This window comes from Salmo salar, chromosome 28 (genome assembly GCF_965601325.2).
Source record: "Salmo salar chromosome 28, fSalSal1, whole genome shotgun sequence".
Taxonomy (NCBI): Eukaryota; Metazoa; Chordata; class Actinopteri; order Salmoniformes; family Salmonidae; genus Salmo; species Salmo salar.
In genome coordinates this window covers 31,965,786-31,980,054 of record NC_138318.1, presented here as the reverse complement: position 1 = coordinate 31,980,054, position 14,269 = coordinate 31,965,786, and the positions used below count along the sequence as shown (strand labels likewise).

Here is a 14,269-nt window from a genome sequence, read left to right as displayed (position 1 = left end):
GGCTAACTGTAGAGTGGTTAGGCTAACTGTAAAGGCTGCGAGCCACGACACACATTCACTCAGAGAGAGCAGGCCCATTCAGGGGCCTGACCAGCTGGGCCCTGTAAATGTCAAAATCAGCTGACCCCACCTGCCGTGTGTGTGGCACTAGTGTTTTGGAGAGGGCTGTGGTGTGTGGGGTCTCCAGGGCCTGGCAATGACATGGGTCTGGGCAGGTGGCGGTGTTGTCTGGAGTAAAGTGGTGGAGTCCTCCACAGGACATCTCACAGAACTGTGTGTGTTTTGGCTGGGGCATCTTTATACTACCATTCTACAGCCAGGTCAGAAAACAATGCTCTCTTTTTCCCCCCTCACATTTTATTCACCTACCTTCAATCCTTGGACAGATCACATTCAAAAGGAAAAAGCCTTTTGTGTAAATGCCCTCTAAAACCAAAGACAATGCATCACACCGAGAAATACATTGTCATACAAATCGACCAACACCTATGACATATGCAGATATGATAGATTACATAGTACAGGTCTAATACGCACTCTACTATATGCACATAACATATGAATGGGGTTATATACAATTATAAACTGGGTGGTTTGAGCGCTGAATGCTGATTGAATGACAGTCATGGTATATCAGACTCTATACCACGGGCAAAACATTTATTTTTACTGCTCTAATTACGTTGGTAACCAGTTTATAATAGCAATAATGCACCTCGGGGGTTTGTGATACATGACCAATATACCATGGCTAAGGGCTGTGTCCAGGCACTCTGCGATGCGTTGTGCATAAGAACAGCCCTAAGCAGTGGTATATTGTCCATATACCACACCCCCTCGTGCATTATTGCTTAATTGATCATCAAAAAATTTGTATTTTTTCCATTTGATTGAATAGGCTTTGTCCGAAATGGCACACTATTCGCTATGTAGAGCTCTACTCAAATGGGCTGTGGCCGAAACTAGTTCATTATTTAGGTAACAGGGTGCCATTTCAGATTAGCCCTAAAGTGTATTTATTTGTTTTGTTATATATATATTTTTTTTTACATATTAACACGCATAACCTTTTCACAGGGGAGTAAAGCACAGTATTCAATGTTTCCCTGTCCTCCTAGTAACCACAAACTGTTGTTTGCGAGCATCTCACAGTACGCTATTACCCTCTACTTCACCATAAATAAAGAATTACAAAAATATACCTCACTTCAAACAGAACTGCAGCAAGAAAGGAGCTTGTCATGGAATTAAAAACAACTGAACAAACTGAACGAAGGAGAATATGAGGGAGAGTGATGAGAGAGAATGAGAGGGTAGAAAGGTAGTCTGGATAACAGTCTCTTTGGCTATCAATCCACTCCTGTCATGCTTTGGAATATATGACACAGAGCACAAGGAGTGGAATCTAAGCTAAAGAGACTGGCACCCAGGCTAGGAGAGAGAGAAGAGAGCTGGGTTTCCAGGACAACCTGTAAAGAGTGAGTGAATAGGCTGATATTGTGGTGAAGGACAGTATAAAGATCTGGAATGTCTTAGGGTGGAGTGTCTTGAAGGAGTGGAGGTAGGATGGTTAGGCTGGGGTGTAGTGTCTTGAAGGAGTGGAGGTGGGATGGTTAGGCTGGGGTGGAGTGTCTTGAAGGAGTGGAGGTGGGATGGTTAGGCTGGGGTGGAGTGTCTTGAAGGAGTGGAGGTGGGATGGTTAGGCTGGTGTGGAGTGTCTTGAAGGAGTGGAGGTGGGATGGTTAGGCTGGAATGGAGTGTCTTGAAGGAGTGGAGGTGGGATGGTTAGGCTGGTGTGGAGTGTCTTGAAGGAGTGGAGGTGGGATGGTTAGGCTGGGATGGAGTGTCTTGAAGGAGTGGAGGTGGGATGGTTAGGCTAGGGTGGAGTGTCTTGAAGGAGTGGAGGTGGGATGGTTAGGCTGGTGTGGAGTGTCTTGAAGGAGTGGAGGTGGGATGGTTAGGCTGGTGTGGAGTGTCTTGAAGGAGTGGAGGTAGGATGGTTAGGCTGGAATGTCTTGAAGGAGTGCAGGTGGGATGGTTAGGCTGGGGTGGAGTGTCTTGAAGGAGTGGAGGTGGAATGATTAGGCTGGAATGTCTTGAAGGAGTGCAGGTGGGATGGTTAGGCTGGGGTGGAGTGTCTTGAAGGAGTGGAGGTGGAATGATTAGGCTGGAATGTCTTGAAGGAGTGCAGGTGGGATGGTTAGGCTAGAATGTCTTGATGGGCTAGAGTTGGGAGGGTTAGGCTGGGGTGGAATGTCTTGACAGGGTGGAGGTGGGATGGTTAGGACAGGCTGGAGATGGGATGGTTAGGCTGGGGAGGGGGGTCTCTGGGATGAGTTCCCTTTGTACCCCCACTCCATTTTGAAGAGCAACATGGAAGTTGTAGTTCTAGCGAGAGTTGTAGTTTAGTAAACAATGTGTAGAAGCCAGCCAGGCGGTTAAAAACTCTTCAAGTCCATGTTGATTTAGTGTGTACATTCACAGGTACACCCTGTCCTCCCAAAGGCTCAGGGGTGTGTGAAAACGGACATCTGTGCTACTTCTTCTTAGCATTGACACTCTTGCAGAGCCAGTTCATTCCGTCCTGAAAACAGATGGGAGGAAAATTACATTCCAATCAACTTTTTTTTATTTATTTCACCTTTATTTAACCAGGTAGACCAGTTGAGAACAAGTTCTCATTTACAACTGCGACCTGGCCAAGATAAAGCAAAGCAGTTCGACACATATAACAACACAGAGTTACACATGGAGTAAAACAAACATACAGTCAATAATACAGTAGAAAAATAAGTCTATATACAATGTGAGCAAATGAGGTGAGATAAGGGAGGTAAAGGCAATAAATAGGCCATGGTGGCGAAGTAAATACAATACAGCAATTAAAACACTGGAATGGTAGATTTGACAGTAGATGAGTGCGCAAAGTAGAAATACTGGGGTGCAAAGGAGCAAAATAAAATAAATACAGTAGAATTGAAAACACAAATTGCCCCTAAACCCTGTTGCATCTCACCTGTACCCCCTCCCCGGTGAGGGCAGAGCAGGACTGGATCTGCCAGACGCGGTCCCGGATGGTGTGCAGGTTGAGTCCCTCAGCAATCTCAGATGCTGGGGCTGCCGTCAGCAGGTCCTGCTTGTTGGCAAAGATCAGCACTGGAACCCCACTCAGCTTCTCCTCATCTAACAGCTCAGCCAGCTCCTAGAACACACACATCAGCATGGGATCCCAATATAAACCTGTGTGTGTGTAGAATATGCACATTACACAGCACACAAACATCACCTGAGACAAGACTCACCTGCCCCGTCTCCTCAAATCTTTTTCTGTCTGCACTGTCGATGACGTAAATCTGAAACGCAGTAATGTTTCCATTCAAAAGTATTAGTAGCACACTTCTGGTGGTGTGTAAGTGTGTGTGTCTGTATATACAGTACCAGTCAAAAGTTTGGACATACCAACTCATTCAAGGGTTTTTCTTTATTTGTACTATTTTCCATAATATAGAATAATTGTGAAGACATAAAAACTATGAAATAACACAAATGGAATCATGTAGTAACCAAAAAAGTGTTAAACAAATGATTCAAAGTAGCCACCCTTTGCCTTGATGACAGCTTTGCACACTTGGCATTCTCTCAACCAGCTTCATGAGGTAGTCACCTGGAATGCATTTCAATAAAAGGTGTGCCTTATTAAAAGTGAATTTGTGGAAATCGCTTTCCTTCTTAATGCATTTGAGCCAATCAGTTGTTTTGAGACAAGGTAGGGGTGGTATACAGAAGATAGCCCTATTTGGTAAAAGACCACGTCCAAATTATGTGAAGAACCGCTCAAATAAGCAAAGAAAACAACAGTCCATCATTACTTGAAGACATGAAGGTCAGTCAATCCGGAAAATTGCAAGAACTTTGAAAGTTTCTTCAAGTGCAGTCGCAAAAATCATCAAGCGCTATGATGAAACTGGCTCTCATGAAGACCGCCACAGGAAAGGAAGATCCAGAGTTACCTCTGCTGCAGAGGATACGTTCATTAGAGTTACCAGCCTCAGAAATTGCAGGCCAAATAAATGCTTCACAGAGATCAAGTAACAGACAAACAGCAACTGTTCAGAGGAGACTGCGTGAATCAGGCCTTCATGGTCAAATTGCTGCAAAGAAACCACTACTGAAGGACACCAATAAGAAGAGACTTGCTTGAGCCAAGAAACACGAGCAATGGACATTAGATGGGTGGAAATCTGTCCTTGGTCTGATGAGTCCAAATTTGAGATTGTTGGTTCCAACTGCTGTCTTTGTGAGACGCAGAGTAGGTGAATGGATGATCTCTGCATGTGTGGTTCCCACCGGGAAGAATGGAGGAGGAGGTTTGATGGTGTTTTGCTGGTAACACTATCAGTGATCTATTTAGAATTCAAGGCAGACTTAACCAGCATGACTACCACAGCATTCTGCAGTGATACGCCATGTGTTATTTCATAGTTCTGATGTCTTCACTATTATTCTACAATGTAGAAAATAGTAAAAATAAAGAAAAACCCTTGAATGAGTAGGTGTGACTGGTACTAAATATATATATATATATATATATATATATATATATATATATATATATATATATATATATATATATATATATATATATATATATTACATACACACATACACACAGTTGAAGTCGAAGTTTACAAACACCTTAGCCAAATACATTTAAACTCCGTTTTTCACAATTCCTGACATTTAATCCTTGTAAAAATTCCCTGTTTTAGGTCAGTTAGGATCACCACTTTATTTTAAGAATGTGAAATATCAGAATAATACCAGAGAGAATGATTTATTTCAGCTTTTATTTCTTTCATCACATTCCCAGTGGGTCAGAAGTTTACATACACTCAATTGGTATTTGGTAGCATTGCCTATAAATTGTTTAACTTGGGTCAAACGTTTTGGGTAGCCTTCCACAAGCTTCCCACAATAAGTTGGGTGAATTTTGGCCCATTCCTCCTGACAGAGCTGGTGTAACTGAGTCAGGTTTGTAGGCCTCCTTGCTCGCACACGCTTTTTCAGTTCTGCCCACAAATTTTCTATGGGATTGAGGTCAGGGCTTTGTTATGGTCACTCCAATACCTTGACTTTTATCCTTTAGCCATTTTGACACAACTTTGGAAGTATGCTTGGGGTCATTATCCATTTGGAAGACCCATTTGTGACCAAGCTTTAACTTCCTGACTGATGTCTTGAGATGTTGCTTCAGTATATACACATAATTTTCCTTTCCTCATGATGCCATCTATTTTGTGATGTGCACCAGTCCCTCCTGCAGCAAAGCACCACCACAACATGATGCTGCCACCCCCGTGCTTCACGGTTGGGATGGTGTTTTTCGGCTTGCAAGTCTCCCCCTTTTTCCTCCAAACATAACGATGGTCATTATGGCCAAACAGTTCTATTTTTGTTTCATCAGACAAGAGGACATTTCTCCAAAAAGTACGATCTTTGTCCCCATGTGCAGTTGCAAAGAGTAGTATGTTTTTTTTATGGCGATTTGGAGCAGTGGTTTCTTCCTTGCTGAGCGGCCTTTCAGATTATGTCGATATAGGACTCGTTTTACTGTGGATATAGATACTTTTGTACCTGTTTCCTCCAGCATCTTCACAAGGTCCTTTCCTGTTGTTCTGGGAGTGATTTGCACTTTTCAAACCAAAGTACGTTCATCTCTAGGAGACAGAACGCGTCTCCTTCCTGAGCGGTATGACAGCTGCGTGGTCCCATGGTGTTTATACTTGCGTACTATTGTACAGATGAACGTGGTACCTTCAGGCGTTTGGAAATTGCTCCCAAGGATGAACCAGACTTTCTGAGGTCTCTGCTGATTTCTTTTGATTTTCCCATGATTTCAAGCAAAGAGGCATTGAGTTTGAAGGTAGGCTTTGAAATACATCCACAGGTACACCTCCAATTGACTCAAATTATGTAAATTAGCATATCAGAAGCTTCTAAAGCCATGACATCATTTTCTGGAATTTTCCAAGCTGTTTAAAGGCACAGTCAACATAGTGTATGTAAACTTCTGACCCACTGGAATTGTGATACAGTGAATGATAAGTGAAATTACCTAACCGACTTGCCAAAACTATAGTTTGCTAACAAGACATTTGTAGAGTGGTTGAAAAACGAGCTTTAATGACTCCAACCTAAGTGTATGTAAACTTCTGACTTGAACTGTATATAAGTGTCGTACCCCCATGAAGGAAGCTATGGTTAAGCCACTCACCAGCACATCAGTGTTCTCAAAGTAGTTTCTCCAGTAGGGTCTGATCTTCCTCTGTCCCCCGATGTCCCACACATTCAACTTAAAACCCTGAGACTGAACACTCTTTATGTTGAAGCCCTGGAGAGAGAGAGGGTTTATAAGTGATAGTCTAGCACAAATAACACCCCCTAAACCCCTAGTGATGTGCGTATGTGTTCCCCAGTAGTACTGTACCTGTGTGGGGGTGATGTGACTGATGTCCTCGGAAGCCAGTTGTTTCAGCAGAGTGGTCTTTCCCCCGTTGTCCAAACCCAGCAACAAGATCCGAACCTCCTGATCTGGTGTGCTCTTTAGCTTCCGAAGGATTGACAGCAAACCCTGCAACATATCAAAACCCGATCCGTTATCCCGACACGTGACATGAGCAATGGAGCAGCAGCAGGAGCATACCTGGCTTTCTAAATGAGCTAACTACAGTAACTAGCTATCTGGCTACTCGCATCCCTCCACAACAGGCTGATCAATTGCCTGCGACTCGAGCCTCAAGGATGCGCAGAGAGGACACAGAAAATAGAAGATGATTCTCGAACTAATTATTCTCTCTCTAGGAATTCACGATGGTTACAAATAGGGAATGCGTTCTGAAGCGACTGAGCTAACTAATTATGTAGCTAGCAATAGTTTCAAAGGGTTTAGCTATGCTAGGCTGCTAATCTCATGATAAACCAACAGAGCAACAAGACCGCTGCAGTCAGCTTTTCCCCCAAAAATATGTATTTTTCACCAATTTATGAATGTCTTAGAAGGTACAGTGGCAACATTTTGAACAATCGTATTGTTAATTATGCCTTTACTTGATTCGATCTACATTATAATAGCTATTTATCGCAATAAATGTAACTCACCATCTTGTTGCTTTATCTCCCCAAGACGCTACGGACGTTACTAGGGCCCCGAGATGGGGTGATGACGTTCTACACAAGTTCACGCGAGAGCACAACAAGTGTGGGCGTAAACTAGGGCACGTCACTTAGCATTATAATTAGCCACTTTACTAGTGGAGGCATAAATAACAACAAGCTATCTTATTTCTTTATCATTGTGTCGTTTTAGCTGGATATAAATTAGTAGCTAGCTAACAAGCATTGTTGTCATGTTCTTATTTGCAATGTATTTTGTGTTTGATTTAGAAAGAGAAAAGTCAAGATCTGCTGCGTGCATGTTTTAAAGGATGAGATGACTGAAAGTTCATATAATAATTTATTTATTCCTTAAGTTATTTTTCTAGAGAGAGTGAGCTGCCCCGGTCTGCGGAGGAGGCGGTGCCAGTTGAAACAATTAGCAATAGCAAGTTGTAACATTTTTGCAGTTCAGCTCTGAAAGGTAACGTATATGTTCAGTTGCTTTGTTTGCATTTATTGATACAGTTACAGTACGATTGTTTCGCTCTATGTTTTGCACCGTTTCGTATTTCTGGACGTGCTTGTTGGACACAGCTGCTATTGTCCATGCTTCGCAAAATGCGGCTAGCTTGACAGGCAACTTGTATCGGGCTGTTGAATGACAGCTTTACGGTGATTCCAAGAATGTCCCCACAATATGTGATGGTCCAATTCATATGTGAGTGCAGCTGTTCTAGACATGAAATCGCAGATGCACTTGGCAAAGGATCGATGTCAACAATTATTCTCGACAGTCTTGTAAGATTGCATCGCATGTAAGTTAGCTAGGTACTTGTTTCCTGCTGCAGTTTAAGTTTATTGCCTTTTTATGATAGTTTCTCTATCTCTCATGGTTGAACTGTTAGGACCCATTAGTAATCAGTACCTTAATTTCCTAGTCTGCTTTCCCTCATGTGCTACAGTTCTGCAGAACAGGTTTCACACCCTGTGTTTTTAGATCAGTGCAGATGAAGGAAGAGACAAGCAGAGGGGTTTTTGAGATGCAGAGGTAGATGATTGACATCCAGTCTAACTAGACTGCCCTGTGGAAAATGAATACCTGTGGTTGATCATAGCCTTGCCTCAGACAAGTCTCAACCTCATCACATCACATACTTTAAGGCTTCTCTTCAACTCTCTCACCCCCTCATATTCATTCACATCTTCCTCCCTGCACCTTTCTCTCCCTCTGCCCTTACTCTCTAATTCTCTTCACACCATCCATACCAAACGTTTGCTAATTAATTCATTTGTTCATATATTTATTTGTTTGTTCATATGTTGCTGTACTGAGATGCTAGATGCTATTCTGCTCAGTCAGTGTGCAGCTGCAGCAGAGAGAGTACACACCATGACCCTGCTGTTCAAACAAACAGCTCTGGTTCCAGCCTGCTTTCCCTGGGCCTGTGTGCGTCTCAAAAGTCTTGACTGGCCTCCTCTTCTTCCTCCCCGCCTGATATCCTATCTCTGGCTGTTTGAAATGGGCAGGAAATGCTCCTTTGAATAACTTTGGAAGGGTGGATGATTAATTAATTGATTATAAATGAAATCATTGGTCAGTTCACTTCGTTGCGCTAGAGATAGAAACACACTGCAGGAACCGCAGGGAGGTCTGCCCCAAGATTGGGTTCAAAGGTTATGGCTAACTGGTCAGAGCAGGTTTGATTGGTTAGAAAGTAGGTTACCCACTGAACCCTGGGAGGGGAGATTGTTTTTACAAAGGAAAATGTGAATGATATGATACTGTAATAACATAGGTTGTCTCAAGATTAGACCTACGCTTTTTTAGGCCTATACTAAAGTGGGCTATTCTAACAACTGAAAACAGGAAAAAGAATCAACATGTCTTTCTGTTCTTCCAGGGGCAGGCCGGAGGGGCTGATTGGACCACGTTGATGTTGGTACAGGACCAAGGAGCTAAACGGTGACTGCAGACTCAACTCAGTTTGGGACAGCCGAGGTGGTTTGGAGACCTTGTTTGTGACTTTAGACCTAGGTGGTGGGGCGGAGGGTTACGATGGCTGTGAGCAGGTTTGACATAGATGTGCTGCGGTGGGATCAGTACACATTTATTGGCAGACTGAAGCACTTTGTCAACATCACAGACTGGAGGACAGCACTACTGCCAGACTCACGACTGGATGAGTCTAAAGCACTGGTGGAGAGCTGCAGGTAACGCACACGTACACACACACAGATACCTCAAGGTTAGAGCGGTGGGCCAGTAACCTTAAGGTCGCTGGTTCGAATTCCTTGAGCAAGGCCCTATTTGCTCCAGGGACGCTGTTAAAATAGTGGACCCTGGCTCTGACCCAGACTCTTTGCATGTGTCTCGGAGTTGGGATATGCTAGAAACACATTTCAAATACACACTTGTACAAGTGTGTTATAGGACAAATATAATTAAGCACCCACCAAATTATATAATTATTATTATAAACTGGGTGGTTCGCACACTGAATGCTGCTTGGCTGACAGCCGTGGTATATCAGACCGTATACCACAGGTATGACAAAACATTTATTTCTACTGCTCTAATTACGTTGGTAGCCAGTTTATAATAGCAATATACCATGGCTAAGGGCTGTATCCAGGCACTCCGCATTGCGTCGTGCTTAAGAACAGCACTTAGCCGTAGTATATTGGCCGTATACCACACCTCCTTGTGCCTTATTGCTTAATTATACCACTATGAAGTAGTAATTTCTCTGCAGTGTTATATCTACAGTAGTTGTTCCTCATGATGAGAACCTGGGTTATGTGTGGTTCTCCTGTTCTTGAGCAGCTTCCCTTCATCCTGGTACCACAGAAGAACAGCTCTATGACTCCGCCTTTCACCCAGACACCGGCGATCGCATGAACCTGATTGGTCGAATGTCCTTCCATGTGCCTGGAGGGATGGCCATAACAGGCGGTATGCTACAGTTTTACAGGTACGTAAAACACACACACACACACACACACACATATATTTCTGACAAAATTATCGATCTATAGATGAACCAAAGATAGGTGAGTTTGGTGCAATGACTTCTAGTCATGTATTTCAAACCTCTCTCTCTCTCTCTCTCTCTCTCTCTCTCGGACAGTCCCTGCTGTATCTGGCAGTGAGTGAATCAGTCGTTTAACGTTCTAGTCAACTACACCAACAGAAACGCTGCTTCCCCCATCACCTCCAAGTAAGACCATGCAGACCACACACACACAGCTACGCTGAATGTAATGTAATGCACATGGAGAATATCCAGAGCTATTTAAGTGTCTTACACTCTATCTCTGCTCTCCCTCTTCAGTCAGATAGGAGTAGCCTATTTAACAGCAACTAGCACTGCTCTAGCTACTGCTGTGGGACTCAACCTCTACACAAAGGTACAGTTTGATGCACAGACACACACACACTGGTTTGATTGATTACATGTTCCACTTCCCCTTCCTGTCTTGTCTCTGCCCCTTCCTGTAGAAAGCTCCTCCTCTGGTGGCGCCCTGGGTTCCATTTGCGGCGGTGGCATCAGCTAACTGTGTCAACATCCCAATGATGAGGCAACAGCGAGTTCATCTGTGCTCCTAGTGTATTAGCATCCCCATGAAGACACAACAGCGAGTTCATCTGTGCTCCTAGTGTATTAGCATCCCCATGAAGACACAACAGCGAGTTCATCTGTGCTCCTAGTGTATTAGCATCCCCATGAAGACACAACAGCGAGTTCATCTGTGCTCCTAGTGTATTAGCATCCCCATGAAGACACAACAGCGAGTTGTTGACCATCTCCTTCTCTCCTCTCAGAGAGCTCCTGAATGGCATCTCTGTAACAGATGAGAATGGAAACAAACTGGGTCATTCCAAGGTAATGTCTGAATAATTAAATATTCTACTAAATATCGTATTTCTGACTGTTATACAAGAGCAAAAAAATGAACATTTCCTCTTACTCGCGACAGAAAGCAGCTGTGAAGGGCATCACCCAGGTGGTCATTTCCCAGGTTACCATGCAGCACCGGGCATGAGTAGAGTCAGAGGTTTAAGAGGGAGGGCTGTAGAATTTGAGATCAGTCCTCGCTCCATAGACAATGGAAAGTGGTGCGTGATCCTGTTACTCCCTACAATGACTCATTCCTCTCCTTTTTCCACTTGCCCTCCTTTATCTATATTCTCTCCTCCTGTGCTCCCTCTCTTCTTTCCCCCTCTCTTCTCCTAGTCATTTTCCCCATCATCATGCAGAGACTGGAGGATAACAAGTTTATGCAGGTGGGCCTTTCATCAAAACACCAAATTCTGCTACTAGACATGCATAGGCTAACTAGCTACAATGTTAGTGAATAAACATTCAGAGTTAGAGTTCTGTTGACTAAATATCCAGTTACATTGTTCTTGACTAAGTGTGCTTAGAGTGCAGATTGAGGTGCTGTTTGGTGAGCTAACCAGCCCTGTCTTTCTGTTAACAGAGGATCACCTTCGTCTCCCGACCTTTACAAGTGATGATGGTGGGAGCGTTGTAAGTAGGACTGTTTAGGAGGTTTCACCATGAAGATTGTTGTTTGGTACTACATTTCTTAGGGTGTGCCAAATGGCACACTATTCCCTATATAGTGCACTACTTTTAACTAGAGCCCTATGGGGCCCTAGCCAAAAGTAGTGCACCATGTAGTAGGGAATAGGTTACCATTTGGGACGCAAACGTACTTGTCTCTGTCTTAGTGGGCACACAGTCACCTAACCCTCCATGTCTGTTTTGCAGCCTGGTCTCCATGGTGCCGGCAGCCTGCTCCCTGTTCTCTCAGCAGTGGTAAGTAGCTTGTCGACTGGGTAGCGTTCAGTAGGGCCCCTCCATGATGTTTTAGCATCTCATCTTTACGATCAGCTAAGGCATGTTGTAGGTGTTGTGGAAATTCTTACACAGGGACACTCGAAGTCAATCTTAAATGAATCATTGTTTATTGTCAGTGCGCTGGAGAGGTTCCAACAAACTTGATGGACCATAATGAACATTTGGCAGAAGCTCTAACAGGGTAGGCCCCTTAGTTCTCTTACATACTGCAGGGCAAGTCATATTTACATGATTTAGCTTATTCATAATTCATAACGTTTGCGTCATTCATGTGACTGACCAATACCTCACGAGGCTTCTTCTCTCTAAGCTGAGACCTTGAAACTGAAATATCTTTCGTTCTCAAAACAAGGTCTGTGCGTACTGCTAAATTGCAGATATTGATAAGTGAAGATTTGTTCAATCAGTCACTTGCATGAACACAGAAATTAGTTATTAGAATAGCACATGTATAACATTTCCATCACGTAGGATAGTGCTCAAGATCACACCTTCCGTAACATATTAGACTTGGTTTGGATCTCACTCTCTTTTCCTCTCACTTTCTTTCAGCTCCATGGGCAGTGTACAATACATCTACTTCAACAAGGGCCTCTGAACACAAACACACCTGCCTTCTTAATTGTCATGTCTTTGGCATCATTAAACTGAAGACATGTTTATCAAATAACTCTCTGTAATTATTATTACGCGATTAAACTGATTAATCGTGTAACTGTAATTAACCTGTTATGACTAGGGGGCAGTATTTTCACGGCCGGATAAAAAACGTACCCGATTTAATCTGATTATTACTCCTGCCCAGAAACTAGAATATGCATATAATTATTAGCTTTGGATAGAAAACACTCCAAAGTGTCTAAAACTGTTTGAATGGTGTCTGTGAGTATAACAGAACTCATTTGGCAGGCCAAAACCTGAGAAGATTCTGTACAGGAAGTACCCTGTCTGACCATTTCTTGGCCTTCTTGATTATCTCTATCCAATACAGGGGATCTCTGCTGTTACGTGACACTTCCTACGGCTCCCATGGGCTCTCAGAAGGCGGTAAAAAGCTCAATCGTGGCTTTGCAGGCCCTGGCTGAAAAACATTAGCGCGTTTGGATAGTGGCCGGTCAAAGTACTATGAGACTCAGGCTCATGCACGAGGGGATCCCATGCTTCTATTTTCTCTCTCTTTGCACGTAAACACGCTTTCCCGGTCGGAATATTATCGCTTTTTTACGAGAAAAATGGCATAAAAATTCATTTTAAACAGCGGTTGACATGCTTCGAAGTACGGTAATGGAATATTTAGAATTTCTTTGTCACGAAACGCATCGGGCGCGTAACCCTTCGTCACCCTTGGATAGTGTCTTGAACGCACGAACAAAACGCCGCTATTTGGATATAACTATGGATTATTTTGAACCAAACCAACATTTGTTATTGAAGTAGCAGTCCTGGGAGTGCATTCTGACGAAGAACACCAAAGGTAATCAAACTTTTCTAATAGTACATCGGAGTTTGGTCAGGGCTAAACTTGGTGGGTGTCAAAATAGCTAGCCGTGATGGCTGGGCTATCTACTCAGAATATTGCAAAATGTGCTTTCACCGAAAAGCTATTTTAAAATCCGACACCTCGATTGCACAAAGGAGTTCTGTATCTATAATTCTTAAAATAATTGTTATGTTTTTTGTGAACGTTTATCGTGAGTAATTTAGTCAATTAACCGGAAGTTTGCGGGGGGTATGCTAGTTCTGAACGTCACATGCTAATGTAAAAAGCTGGTTTTTGGATATAAATATGAACTTGATTGAACAAAACATGCATGTATTGTATAACATAATGTCCTAGGGTTGTCATCTGATGAAGATCATCAAAGGTTAGTGCTGCATTTAGCTGTGGTTTTGGTTTATGTGACATTATATGCTAGCTTGAAAAATGGGTGTCTGTTTATTTCTGGCTGGGTACTCTGCTGAGATAATCTAATGTTTTGCTTTCGCTGTAAAGCCTTTTTGAAATCGGACAGTGTGGTTAGATAAAGGAGAGTCTTGTCTTTAAAATGGTGTAAAATAGTCATATGTTTGAAAAATTGAAGTTTTGTATTTTTGAGGAATTTGTAATTCGCGCCACGCCTATCATTGGATATTGGAGCAGGTGTTCCGCTAGCGGAACGTCTAGATGTAAGAGGTTAACTAGGAGGTCGGGGCACCAAGGAAAATATTCAGATTACAAAGTTATAATTTTCCTAATATAACTTTCAGAT

The 14,269-nt window shown here is 43.0% G+C and overlaps 1 protein-coding gene and 1 long non-coding RNA gene across 6 annotated transcripts; one reads left to right on the top strand and one right to left on the bottom strand.

Annotated features, from left to right (window-relative positions):
• Nucleotides 1-337: 337 nt before the first annotated feature.
• Nucleotides 338-7,252, bottom strand: LOC106589841 (ADP-ribosylation factor-like protein 3). Its single transcript, XM_014180236.3, has 6 exons — nucleotides 7,159-7,252; nucleotides 6,488-6,631; nucleotides 6,275-6,391; nucleotides 3,303-3,353; nucleotides 3,017-3,202; nucleotides 338-2,584 (listed from the first exon to the last, which is right to left on the bottom strand). Exons 1-6 carry the CDS (start codon nucleotides 7,159-7,161, stop codon nucleotides 2,537-2,539), a joined length of 549 nt encoding a protein of 182 aa, XP_014035711.1. The 5' UTR covers nucleotides 7,162-7,252; the 3' UTR covers nucleotides 338-2,536.
• Nucleotides 7,253-7,308: 56 nt separating this feature from the next.
• Nucleotides 7,309-12,794, top strand: LOC106589842 (uncharacterized). Of its 5 annotated transcripts, none has more exons than XR_006762619.2 (10): nucleotides 7,309-7,636; nucleotides 9,057-10,127; nucleotides 10,284-10,373; nucleotides 10,488-10,563; nucleotides 10,979-11,039; nucleotides 11,391-11,440; nucleotides 11,638-11,687; nucleotides 11,931-11,978; nucleotides 12,137-12,201; nucleotides 12,573-12,794. It is a non-coding gene; the product is annotated as an uncharacterized LOC106589842 (long non-coding RNA). The 5 variants fall into 5 exon arrangements; XR_006762621.2 differs by having other exon boundaries at nucleotides 7,315-7,636; nucleotides 10,655-11,039; nucleotides 12,573-12,787; XR_001324914.3 differs by having other exon boundaries at nucleotides 7,324-7,636; nucleotides 9,057-9,366; nucleotides 9,980-10,127; nucleotides 10,488-11,039; nucleotides 12,573-12,707.
• The last annotated feature ends 1,475 nt before the right edge of the window (nucleotides 12,795-14,269 follow it).

Coding starts and splice junctions, on each gene's coding strand:
- LOC106589841 (XM_014180236.3), bottom strand. Junction 6,392..6,487: donor GTCACATCACCCCCACACAG/GTACAGTACTAC, acceptor CTCTCTCTCCAG/GGCTTCAACATAAAGAGTGT. Junction 3,354..6,274: donor TTGAGAACACTGATGTGCTG/GTGAGTGGCTTA, acceptor ACTGCGTTTCAG/ATTTACGTCATCGACAGTGC.